The sequence below is a fragment of the Dysidea avara genome, chromosome 13 (genome assembly GCF_963678975.1).
Source record: "Dysidea avara chromosome 13, odDysAvar1.4, whole genome shotgun sequence".
Lineage (NCBI taxonomy): Eukaryota > Metazoa > Porifera > Demospongiae > Dictyoceratida > Dysideidae > Dysidea > Dysidea avara.
The window spans coordinates 2,054,391-2,068,977 of record NC_089284.1 but is presented as its reverse complement, the minus strand read 5'-3'; the positions used below and the strand labels follow the sequence as shown (position 1 = coordinate 2,068,977).

The following is a 14,587-nucleotide window of genomic DNA, read 5'->3' as shown; positions in this document are numbered from 1 at the left end:
TGTTCGAATGTCTGAAAAACTCCACTAATGGAGTTCCTTAACATAATGAATATTTATATTTTATATGCATGGGGGGAGGGGGGGGGGTTCCTGAACCCCTGGGAACCCCCCTCCCTATGCTCCTGTAGTGACTATATGATGAACTCTTGTATAGTTATAACTGTATGCAACTACTACCAAAGAAATGATGGATACAAAACAAAAAAGTATACAAGAAATGATGGTTATGGTTTATGAGTTCATTCTATACATGATGCTTGTTCTATACATGATGCTGTCAAACCTTTAGAGCTGGTCACTGTAAAGCTGTAATATAGATGATTTATGCTATACATGCTCGAGGCAGTTATCTTCAAAGCTGTAATATAAATTGGTAAAATTTAGCATTTTTATTGCAGTGATTGCCACCAGAATTTTTAATTTTATGGAAAGGTTATCCTGTATAGGACAACGAGTGGCAGATCACCAATAACATTGGTTCGGCAGTTATGTACTGTTATAGTAGTGTTCAATTTGACTCTCTCATTCATTCTCTAGCAAATTCTATCACCCTTCACCTCAAGATGATGTAATTAGGGATGCAGTTGCACAATTTACACTTAACATACAACAGTCACTCACTACAGATTGTAATAGAAACATTACACTTAGGTTTCCACTTAGGCATGATGTTTTTAGGTTCCTTTTTGTAGGTAAAGACACAGACAAGTTAGAATTAAATGACTTCATGACTTGGTTATGAGTGGCATGAATGGTTAGGTGAGGATGGTGTGGGAAGATCCATTTATTTCCCCATCAAAATACGCTGTTTTTTTTGTGAAGTGGTCAACAGACAATAGTTTTGTAAAACATCTAGACGGCATACTCGTGTGTATCCACATACAGGTACTGTTTCCATGGCTATATGGCATACTTAGTGTAGTAGCTATTATGCAAACATGTATAGAACTACAGTGCACACACATATAACTGTCAAAAACCAGTTTTAGTAATAGCATAAAATTTTTAGTTGTCTATGTGCATGCATGTACTCTAAATGCCCCAATACAGCTAACATTGTTGCTGCTTGAAGCACCCACTAGTGAGTTTTAGTTATATAGCAAATAAATAAAAAAGTTCAATATTCCTTCATCCTCACTAAAAATGGTGTAAAAAATGATCCTATTATTACTTCATCATCCATCTCGAAGACTTCAGAAACTTTAACCACCACTTTGCCTGTCATATCATGTAAGCTCTTAACCACCCTCCCCTCCTCATCAACTAACAGTATCATGTTGTGCAATGGGCCTGGATGGTCCAGTTCATTAACAAGTTGAAGCTGCAACAATAAAAAAAACACGTTAGATCAACATATTTGTTACTAATTTCTTTATAGCTACTACAATTAACTACTTTACCAGAATGTGCCACTACCATTAATATTGTGTTATACATTTATTTGCATGTCTAGTTACATGTACATTCCATAGAACATAGCAGTCCAATAAGTGGTCAACAAGATAACTGACTGGTTTAGCAGAAGACCACTTGGAGTGTTCTCCAAGCTTTTCTCATGCACAAAAAGTTGTTGCATGATCAATACTATTACGTTCAAGGACTTGTGCCACTGTCAGTATGCATCTAAATTCTTACAGTATTTTAGACTTTTTTTCAAAAACCTTCTGCACGCATGCCTTCGTATGGAGCATAATTATATGCTATGGGTGTATTGCTCTGCATGTGCACTACCATAATATTATATACCCTAATACACCGTATACACACAAACTACCTTAATAGATCAGCTCAAACAACAACAAAAAAGTTAAATTTGATCAGGGATCATAGAAAAAAATAGGGAAACAAGGGAGGTTGCCTGCACCTGCAGATATACTAGTGAACATTTAATCCCTATAGACTGAAGTAGGGATTAAATGTTCACTAGTATATCTGCAGGTGTTCACTAGTTCCCTACTTTTATTTTCTTTGATCCCTAAAATTCCTAATTTTTCTTTATACTGTCTATCATATGAACCATGGTTACTTAATCATTGGAAATTTACCCCTTAGCTTTGCCTCAGGGTTTATCAACAGTAAATTTCCTTTGACTTCAGAATCACATGTATATTAAGTGCAACACACCTTGTAGCCATAGTTTATATATTACACACACACACACACACACACACACACACACACACACACACACACACACACACACACACACACACACACACACACACACACACACACACACACACACACACACACACACACACACACACACACACACACACACACACACACACACATATACACACACACACACATGTGCACACACACACACACACGTGCGCATGCACACACACACACACACCAGATTAGGGGTGGATTTAGGGGCTCTTGTAAAATTTTAGTATGTATGTCAATTGTGCTGTGTATGAAAATCTCAACCAGTAGTGGTTTACCCTTCTATTTCTCACATTTAGGTACACAAACACCACCAATCTCTGTCATATAAATGTTAGCCTACATGCCAATTACCCACAATTAAGTGTTGCACATAAGTACACACCTATAGCTGTGTGTACATGAATCTATAACGTATATAATTTAACCTATTTTCCAGTCTTTAACACATAAAGTAACTTTCTTTTGATCATTGTCTAAACAGCTAACTACATGGTACAGTATTCAGAGTTATTTTTCACTGTTTTCATGGGAGCTGCATGCAAGATCCTGTATAGCTACTACCATCATATTTGACTGTATAGTTATGTGTGTACTGTGCAGAACTATTGTATAAAAGAATTCAGCAAGGGGTATCCAGAACCCTGGCCTATTGACAAAGAGATCACTCCAATAGAACAGCCACCCTATAGCACAGCCATCAGATAATTCAGTAACAATAGCTATTCTAATAAACTGCAAAAAATCAGCCACACATTCAATTTCAGAGGGTAAATTTTCTGGGTGGCATGTATTTATGTATTTAGTTGGACAATAGCAGCGCTGTTAGTCAAAAGCTTACTATAAATCGAGATACCAAAGCATTCATATGCACTAATACAATAGTTAAATAATTATTAAATTATATTGTGATATGTAATCCATGTTGAAATTACTCTAAGATTCCATCTCAGAGTCTAATCTTCAAAAATTACCTGGGAGGGAGATGATGCCACAAGATTGGCATGTGAAAGGCATGCCAGGATAAAAAGATTATCTAGATACCTAAATCACCTATTGTAAATAAGATAATCAATTTCCTTATTGAGATAATAGTAAATCTATTGTAAATCAACCACAGTCAGATGAAAACTGTGTCCAACTAGCTGGAAGGTAATAAAATTTCAAGCATTACATGACTTTATGTCAACAAATATGTAAAATTGTGTGTACAAAACTGTATGTCACTTGAAATAATATCGACTATCGAGATAAAATGGTTGTCACTTATCGAGATATAGGTTTACTGTTATCACACAGCTTTACTACCCAGTAGTGTCATTTAACCCCCCACTGTACAAAAGTCTGGATCCACCCCTATATATAATCATCTATTTCCTATTTGTAAAATCTCAACTCAACCACTTGAAATCTTCAATTTCGTGGCTGTTGCCCTGCAACAATCAATAGCCTTACAATTATACACTTTCTTTACAGTATCGTTAAATATATACCTATTGGTGGGTACCAAGGTTAGACAGAGACAGAAAACAGAACAAGGAAACAACATAAAATCCAGTTTGCATATGCTGATATACACATACTAAAGAGTAAAACAAACATTTTTACTTCAATAACTTTAAAATAGCTATATATACCTTTGCCAAAATGAGCTGCAACCAAGACCACTGCTGCGAGAAGTCCAGCAAAGCACTAGGATTTACCATAGGAATTGTAACCCAGAATCCACCATGTTTCTTAGACGGAGTAATATTGTCTATCACTCCAGGCAAACTGGAAATAAACATGTCCCATTGTCCTTCCTTAGGTCCCTTCAAGTAGTACCTACAACAAATACAATACAAGCAAGTATAGCAGTATGGCTATTCCCCTTGATGAGTTACCACCATCATCACTCAAACAAGAGTCTGGTCATGCAAGACTACATCAAAGAAAAGGTTACCAGACTTAAATGTGCCCCCAAAGCCATTAACATGCTACCAATACCCATTCAATTGAAATACATCATGAGATGAAACACAATTCATTTTATATACATGGACTGTATCTCCCACAGTACACCACAGACATTTGTCAGGCCCAAGTGACGTACAACTGAAGAACAAGTCCTATATGCATAGTATTAGCTATTTATAAAAAGCACCTGCTTGAAATATCAGTTAGTTAGTCAGTCATTCAGTCAGTAGAAATTTCAAAAAGTAAACACTTCTACTGAAACTGATCAGAAGGACTTAAGGTCAGTTTGAAAGTGCACTTGGGATTGACCGTACCCAACCAATACTACAAAGGTATCACAACGGTAATATGAAGCTGGCCTCTTTCCATACTCTAGATGTACTTCAAGTAAGAGAGAATTTTCTATTCACTTCGAATTCTGTCAGTTTAATTTTACCACACGTTTTAGAAATAATTTCATGTATGGTGTTTTCCTATACCATACCTAGGTAATTCTATGCGAAATCTATTTATTAACAAGCCTAGCGTAAGTCACTAGTTACTGACAGGCACCAATTATTGACAAGTTCTAAATTAATGGACTATGAAGTATGTAAAAGCTATCCAGTAACACAATGGACAATTTTTACATTTGAAACATCTTCAAGTGACTATTGTTGCTAAAGTGTAAGCTTTGAAGCTTTGTAAATATAAAACTAGTATGCTCCTTGTAACCTGGAAATAACTTAAACAACTAATTTCATCTCCATAAAAACTACATAGCTATCCAAATGCAGAATATAATATTGGGTAGAAAAAAATGTCATGGACTGAAGAACATGTTGATGATAATGCCTAGTCGACAATTGGCACATGACAATAATTGTGTTTTTTTTTTGCTACAACATGATATCAGGAGCTCATCGAGTCCGTAGGACGAGGGAGCATGTAACTCCGTAAACGGCAAAATTCAAACATGGCGTCGCAGTTTATTAATAGTAATTTAAACAGTAACCGTATAAGGATAAACACATACCACGCATGCTCGCTAAACCCATTACTACTGGCACAATACTGTAGTCTTCTTGCTCCAGCAGTGAGTGATGAAACTCGATTCCTTCAGTATTTACTGCAGATACTCTGTGCTGCTGCCGTGGACTGATAGCCAGCCTACTTACATTACGCGGTAAGCAAGAATGTTTCCTAGCAGTCTCCAAAACATCTTGTCACTATTTCACTCCGTTAGTTAAGCCCTTTCCTCGACGTTTCCTTCCTTGCCATCTCTTTCTTTCACGAATTAATCCAGGCGCTGCATATTTGTGGCATGATTATTACATAATTCTTTACCCTACGATGCAACTTTTACTATATAAGGAATATACTATGTTAAGAAATGTCCGCCATGTTTGAATTTTGCTGTTTACGTTGTGAGTATGCGGAGTTACATGCTCCCTCGTCCTACGGACTTGATGAGCTCCTGATGATATCAAGAGTGAATAATTTTATTATTCACTCTTGATGATATTAAGCCACGTAAAATAAATAATAAAATTTTGTAACCATGGAGATAGAAACTACACTATTAAAATGGACACTCATAACATCAGAATTGCAAGTGCCTAACTGGCTATAGTATATAGTAAGTTAGTAACACACAACATAATGATCAATCGATCAATGAGTTTTTCTGGTATACTAATACAAAATTGGCCCCGAATAAGAAAATTTGAAATGCATAGCACACTGAGTAAACAAGTCTATACTTACCTAGCAATTCTGTTTCTAGCTAATTCAGCAACAATCAAAAATTGTTCATCAGAACTTTTAGCCACACCATTTGGTACAAATAGTCGTTTTTCTCCCACTGCAACAGTTTTGCCAGTGGTAGGATTGTAGTGTAGTAACATTCCATAATCAAACTCCTGTGAGTGATCCCACTGGTAATTATCCAGTGGAAAATGCTCAGCAAACAAGTCATGTAAACCAAACTTAACACTAAAACAAGAGAAGAATATACTGCCATTTGATAGCACCACAGGGTTGTTATAGAATGTACAACTAATATCTTCAGGATTACTAAGTTGTTCTTGTTCACCAGTGGTAGTATTGATGCTAACAAGGCCTTTGTAAGCATCAACTATAATCAGTTTGCCATTTATGTCCCACTTCATTCCTAATGGTCTTCCACAAACAGGCAGCATGTCTATGCTTCCTATACCAATAAAAACAGACACAAACATGTGCACACTACTACATATAACGTTGCTACTAACAACATGCCTTCATTCGGGATAAGTGTGCAACCCACCAAACTAAATCAATACATATAGTGTAATAATCACAATATCACACTGTAAGTATAGTTCTATAATATTTCATTTTATAAATATTGTGATGGATCAATCTACATAACAAAGAAAGTGTCATGCATTACTCTCTGTACATAAACGCAGGTCACAGACCCTGCATAAATTTTAAATTTAATGCCCACATCAACTACTTTGTGGCTACAACATTACAACTTTAACAGTTATTACAGTACAGTGCACTTGCATAGTATATCCAAACCTTGTGAAGTATGTACTCTATTCACTTATGAAAATGATTACATGAATTATCATAAAATCTTTGTGTGAAATATCGGGCAACAATGGTAGAGACACTCACCAGTTTTCACATTATTCTTAACCATTAATTACCATCGATATGAACAGCAATACCACACAGTACAGCTCTGTTCACTTGACATAGTGATGACACAAATGAGCTACTCAATTGTGGGATCTGCTTTCTAGTGTCAGTCACTTTAGCATCATATATTGTACTTTGCATGGGAGGATCAAAGCGATGCCACGTATCGTATTGTCCATACAGTACTAATCAACTGCATAACGGTACTGTATGAGTCATACAGTACAGTTATGCAGCTAATTGGGCAAATACAGTACAGATATGCGGAGAATTTAATTAAGGAATGTTACGTAAACAATCGCTAAAACCAGCCAAACTAATCCTACAAGTTCAATTCTACGGCTAGAAATAGATTGTATAAACACTTACTGATTGCCTGATCACGAAACTTTTTAAACACGACTCCGCTAAGCACGATTGATCACGTGCGTGACATTGTAAATTGCAAAAACTAGCCAAACTAATCCTATTAGTTCGTTCTACAACTAGAAATAGATTAGTTAAACACTTACTGATATCCTGATCACTGAAAATCATAGCGGTTTGAGTACTAAAGAAAATCACTTTGAGCCAGATGACCAGGAAGTACAATATAACACTTAAAGCACCGCCTTGCTCGTGTGTACAAAAAATACAGCACTCGGGGGGTGTATTGAGGCAAATATAGCACTCGGCTTTGCCTTGTGTTGCATTAGCCTCTCGACACACCCCATCATACTGTATTTTCTGTACACACGCGCGGCGGTGCTTTAACTCTAACATAATATGCTTTCATCTGTTTTGAGATCAGAGTTTGACTAAATGTAGTAGTCATTAGCTAGCTGCTACAGTTGTATGTGAGTGATATAGATTTATTCTCACTGTTAAAATACAGTAGAAAATCAACAGCATAGGTGTATAAGTTGATGTCACAAACTGGACTAGGCATTTACATTTCAAGCACCTTCTCACCATGGCCACTGATCAGTGAGTAAACAAGGCATTATATACAAGACTATAGCTTTTATGTATTACCTAGGAATCAACATCATGCCTCCATGTTGCACCTACCTTGTTGATTTCCTGACAGATTTACATTTGAAAGTAAGGCCATAGGACACTTTTCACTTCAGTGTTTGTGGAATTTCCATGCACAGAATTGCAGAAACTATGACAACTCTAGGTATTTATTTGAGACACCCAGCATGTAAAGCTCTTAATGGTAACTAAACGGGACAAGGCATAATTATGCAGGACTGGCCATAATATGAAGCAATAAAATAATACACAGATATGCAATTTAATGTATTAGAATTCAGTCTGGTAACAGGGGCTGTTTTAGAAAGTTTGCTAACTGGTTTCCAAACTCTTAAGTAGAAGAGCACCTGTTTTACCCTTGCAAGGTCACACCTATGGTCAACCCTACACAGCAAGGTAACTAGACACAGCCTATAGTTATAGATCTATAGCCTAACTAGCTAGCAATGGGTTTATTATTTCACAGTTGAATGTTAATATTCTAGGCCTTTACAGAAAGATTTGAAGCCTTAACAAAACAGCCACAACACTTTAAATAAAAGCAATAATAGATACCTGTACACTTGAAGAGTAAGTTTGGATGATTTTGTGACAAACACAAGTAATCTGGTGACTAAAGGCTGCTACTACCACTACCGCTACCACTACCGCTACCACTACCACTACCACTACCACTACCACTACCACTACCACTACTACTACTACTACTTTGGTTTCATTTAAGAATTACACATGTACATTTGTACAGACACACATTGTATAACAGGTAAAAATACCTAAGTTACACAAGAAAAATTAATAGATCTCAATATAGCAATAGTTCCTAATAATGCTGCCTTCTGAAGATTATCAAAAACAAAGTCATTAAAGAATGGGATCTTCTTCAAATGCTGCCGTTGATGTTTTGAAAAGACACCTGTGTGGCCGAACACAATTGGAACAATTTCAACTGGTTGTTCATAACACCAGTTCATTTCTCTAACCGGAGCCTGATACTTTCTTATCTTCTCTCTCTCTTTCTCCACAACATTAACATCTGCTGGACATGAAACTTCCAGGAGCAGGATACGCTGATCCTGCTTAAGAAATACCACAATATCAGGTCGGTTACAGGATACTTTAACATCAGTCACCATATCAAAATCCCACAAGATTTGATTTTATTATTTTCGACCACAGGAAGTGGATGGTGTGTAAACCAGCTATTACTTAATACAGGGAAGTGAAATGATTTGCATAAATGAAAGTGAAGCACCTTGGCCACCAAATTGTGTCGGTTAAGATAGCAAGTAGGGGCCAGTATTGAACATCCAGCTAAGACATGCTGAATTGTTTCCTCTTGGTCACCACAGAAGCGACACAACACAGATGGTATGCGAGACCTTATTATTTTAGCTTGGTAAACACGAGTACTAATCACTTGATCTTGAATAGCGAATATTGCACTTTCCGACTCACTGTGCAAAGATCTGTTCAGCCATCTAAAACTCCAATCAATATTTATATCCACAGAGCGGATCCAATTAAAAAACTTTCCATGTAATGGTTTAGCAGACAAACAATCCAACAGTTTCTTCTGCTGAGCAGCAATTATGGCAGCTGTCAGTTGCCCACAGGAGTAACTCAACATATCATCCAGGCCCAGGCTGGAGACAAGCAATGCAGCTCTGGACATGATAGAGACACGTGATGGCAATTGAGTATCAAGAGTACAACACATCTTCACCAGTGCATTTCCAGATGTATTTAGATGGTAGGAGAGCATAATTAGATGATGCTCCAGTAAATTTTCAACACACAGTAAACCTCTTCCACCCAACTTACGAGGGAGGAACAATCGCTCCACAGATGAACGAGTGTGATGACAGTTAGCATTTGTCATCACCTGACGTACCAACTGGTCAAACTGTAAAACTTCAGATTTAGTCCAGCCAACCACTCCAAATCCATACGAGAGTAGAGGTATACAGAAACTATTGGTAGCTTGCACTTTAAATCTTCCATACAACAATGATTTCCACACAATCTTGAGACGTCTACTAAATTCTTCAGTAAGAGATGTCTTAGCCTGTCTATGATCAATACCACCACATTCTTGGAATCCTAGGTACCTGTATGTTTTCCCATAAGACAACTCATGAATTTCATCACTCAAAAAAAGTCACTACAGGGCCTGTAGACACAGGTTTGTCTATCTTGATAGTCAATTTAGCACACCTCTGAATTCCAAAAGTCATTCCAATATCAGATGAAAATGTCTCAACCAGATCAATTAGCCTCTGCAAGCCCACATCATTAGGAGAAATAGTTTAAGGTCATCCATATACAACAAGTGGGTCAAGGTAGTAGTGTTAGCCACCTTGTACCCACTTAATTCATCCAACAAATAGCTAAGAGGATTCAGTGACAAACAAAACAGTAGTGGGCTTAGGGTATCTCCCTGAAAAATGCCACATCGGACAGACACATTGGACAGAAACTTGGGATCACAAGATGGTAACTGAATGAACAATTCTGTTTTCCATAATGGTACAAGTCTCTTCAAACACACTACCAACACAGATGGAAACTTAAACAATTGTAGACACTCCAGGAGCCAGTTGAGGGGCACTGAATCATACACTTTGCTATAATCAATCCAGGCAACAGACAAGGACCGATTCTTACTGCGAACCTACACTATTAGTCAATAATAAGTGATCAACATACCCCTGCTGACCCCTGGAGCATCCTTTCTGAGCTGGGAGGATGATGTGATGGTCTTCACAATGATTCACCATCAGTGTGGTTAAACAGCCAGTCCATATCTTGTATATTATATTTAGGCATGTAATATTGGTTAATAATTCTTGGGGTTTGTTAAATCGCTACTTTTAGGAATTAATAGGGTTCCCCCAACTGGAAACCACATTGGTAACTCGTTATCACCAAAGAGGAGCTGATTGAACACTGTACACAAAAAATGGTGGACAGATGATAGTCGTTTCCACCGAAAACCCTGGACCCCATCAGGGCCAGGTGATGCCCAATTTCTTAAATTGTGTAATGTTTCCCTAAACATTTCAAGTGTGATCTTGGGAATAACAGAATCCACATAAATATCATAATTTAACTTCTGCTTCAAATGAGCTAACCAAGAACATTCCAGCTTAGCATTAGCACTCTTTTCAAAGATGGTTCTCCAGAATGACAATACTTCCTGATTCTCTGGGCATCCAACATAATTGGGTGTACTAGAGCAAACATGACGGTAGAAAGCCCACTGATTTCGACTAAAAGTGCTGTTTTGCCAATAGCTATCTACTTTGGTTTTATATTTATGAAGTCTGGAAGCACAGCAGTGACACGCTGCTTCAAAGTTTCAAGAATGATGAGCTGTCCACAATGTTATGCTTCTTAAACAAATGACGCTTCAAGTGACGCTTCAAGTGACGCAAGCGAGCTGAAAGTGACTTAGAACATTGAATGGCCAGCAACTGAGAAAGGTGACACCTCATCATCTGAATCTTCTTCTCAAGGCGAGTTTTCCAGGCATTTCTCTTTCCACGGGCCACCTGAGCACCCTTTCCCACACTGGATAGTGTAATAATTGTTAAGAAGCTGACATATACCAAGCAGTCACACTGGGATAGATCAATACATTCTGTTCGGAAACATCGGTGAAGACAGTCATTAACAACCTGGTCCAATGCTTAACTGATTTATAGTATGTTCACGTTGAGCTGAACCCTGAAAAACAGCTAAAAATTAAAAGTGGATTTTTTCTCAACAGAGTTAACATTTCTGCCAACCAGATGATTATTGGTAACAGTAAAGGTATCAACAACAGACATGTACGGTTTGGCTCCATTACAAGTTCGGGAAAGGGCTCTGATGGACACTGTACTTATATGGCTTCTCCAAATGTATTGTGAAAATTTTGATTGGCCGTAAATATTATGTCAAACATTTGAACAACAAGATTTTGAAATATTTTTAGCGGATCAAGCAGTACTACAAATGAGCCAAATTTCAAGATCGTGTGTAATTGCATCCATGAGTTATTAAATGTTTTTGAGGATTCAGCTCAACGTGAACATACTATAGTTTCTGAAATTCTTAGTAGAGCATGCCGAACACTAAAATCCAGACTGCCTGTCTCAGACAGACAGGAATAGAGCAGATTGAAAACATTCTGTAGCTTGAGGATACATGTTCATCACAAGCACACTACTGAACACAGCTTAGAAGAGAGTCAAAATCATGGACATTGTTTTCTGAAATGCATGGTAACTTGCGGTAAATCATCAGTATCATGTATATCATCAACAGTCACATCATCATGTATCAAAGGAGGTATTATTGCTACACCATCATGTATCAAAGGAGGTGTAATGGCTACATCATCATGTATAACAGGAGGTGTTATTGCTACATCATCATGTACATATCAAAGGAGGCATTATTGCTACATCATCATGTATCAAAGGAGGTGTTATGGCTACACCATCATGTATAACAGGTGTTATTGCTACATCATCATGTATAACAGGAGTTATACAATCCTGTATCAAAGGAGAACTGTTTTGTAAAAAGTCAGAACAACTAGTACTGAAAGCTGTACCACTATTCCCATCACAGTTATATGGCGTTGCATCCACACTTACTGAAGTACACAGTTGAGCTTCACACAACTCAAATTCAGATAATAACTTTGAATGGAGTATAGCACGAGCCTGACAACTTAAGTTATTGCTAGATCGAAAAGTTTTGTACTACTACTACCAACACCACTACCACTACCACTACTACTACTACTACCACTACCACTACCACTACTACCACTACCACTACTACTACTACCACTACCACTACTACTACTACTACCACTACCACTACCACTACCACTACTACTACTACTACCACTACTACTTTTTTCATTGAACAATAATGACACACATGTACAATAGTACAGAATAATATTGGTAATACAGGCATACGCTTAAGTACAACCAAAGTTAATAGATGTTAAGATATTAACAGTCCCAAGAATAGCTGCCTTTTGGAGGTTATTAAACAATGTTTCGTTAGTCAGGTATTCGCTTCAAATGAGTTTGTTGGTTAGCTGATACCACACCAGAATGGCCAATCACAACAGGAACAAGATCAACAGGTTGACCATAACACTCGGAAATCTCTCGGACAAGGGTTTGATACTTATTCAATTTTTCTTGCTCCTTAGTTAGTACATTGATATCTGCAGGGCAAGCAACTTCAAAGAAAATTATTCGCTCTTCCTTCTTTAAAAACAACACAATGTCAGGCCGATTGGATGAAACATGGACATCAGTGTACAAACCAAAATCCCATAAAACCTTTGCAACCTCATTTTCAACCACTGGCAAAGGTTGGTGATCATACCAGCACTTGGCAGATATCGGCAATTTGAAAGACTTACTGAGGTGCAAGTGAAGCACCCTGCCCACCATGTTATGCCTGCGAAGGTAACTAGTTGCTGCCAGTACAGAACAGCCAGAAAGTATATGCTGGATTGTCTCTTCCTGTTCCTGACACAAGCGACACAAGATTGACTGAATCGGAGTACCACTACTACTACTACTACTACGGATTTAATGAAATTCTACATGTACAACACATTGTACAGACAATAGTAATGATGTAACAAGCCAAAGCCTAAGCTACATCATACACAAATTAACATTCCTAAGAACGTCAACTGTTCCAAGAATGGCTGCCTTCTGCAAGGTGGCAAAAACTACTTCATTATAGGCTGGAATCTTCTTCAGATGGCTCTTCTGATTCTTTGAAACTATTCCAGAGGCTCCAAAAACAACTGGAACAACCACTACCGGCTGACAATAAGTCCTTGACATCTCCCCTGCTAACCGCTGGTACTTGGTTACCTTCTCATTCTCTTTGTCAAGAACATTAATGTCAGCCGGACATGACACTTCCACAAGCAAAATCTTCTCCGGAGCCTCCTTCATAAAAACAACAATATCTGGGCGATTGCTCACAACCCGGGACACGGTGGTCATTCCAAAGTCCCACAATATCTTGATTGTGGCATTCTCTACCACAGGCAGTGGCTGATGAGAATACCAACTGTTGGCAGATGTACGAATGCCAAAAGTACGAGTACTACTACTACTACTACTACTTTTCATTAAAAGAATTACATGTACACACAATTGTACAGAGAAAGAACAGAATCATGTACAAGTACATAAGATAATGTTCATTAAATCACATTTGTACACTGTAAGACATGAACAGTTCCAATTACGGCTGCCTTTTGAATGGTACAAAATAAATTGTTAGAAAAGTCTGGGATACGACGAAGGTGAGTAATACAGTTAGAAGATACAACACCTGTACATCCAACCACCACAGGGATAATTATCACCGGCATTCTGTACATCATGTGATAATCATGTGCCAATGATTGATACTTCTGTAACTTTTCTTGCTCCTTAGAGGGCACATTTACATCAGCTGGACAAGAAACTTCAATGAAGTAGATCTTCTTAAGGTTATAGTCAAATAAAACAATATCTGGACGATTACTCAGGTGGTGACTGGCAGACTGTAAGCTAAAATCCCACAGGATCTTCACTGCCGATGATTCAACCACAGCAGGGGGTCTATGAGTGAACCAACACGAGGAACCAGGTAAAAATCCATGCAGCCTCATCAAATGCCAATGCACCACTCCAGCTACTAAGTTATGACGATATAAATAAGCAGTGGCAGCCAATGATGGACAAGCTGC

General features: G+C 37.8%; 1 protein-coding gene across 2 annotated transcripts in view; it reads right to left on the bottom strand.

Annotated features, from left to right (window-relative positions):
* Positions 1-880: 880 nt before the first annotated feature.
* The window catches only part of LOC136242652 (adipocyte plasma membrane-associated protein-like), a 25,077-nt gene continuing 11,370 nt past the window's right edge, over positions 881-14,587 (bottom strand). For both annotated transcript variants that reach the window (XM_066034097.1, XM_066034096.1), the window contains exons 6-8: positions 5,875-6,319; positions 3,810-3,996; positions 881-1,321 (exon numbers count right to left, since the gene is read on the bottom strand). In XM_066034097.1, coding sequence (XP_065890169.1) covers positions 1,118-1,321; positions 3,810-3,996; positions 5,875-6,319 — 836 coding nt within the window. In that variant the 3' untranslated portion in view covers positions 881-1,117. The remainder of the gene's footprint in view (positions 1,322-3,809; positions 3,997-5,874; positions 6,320-14,587) is intronic.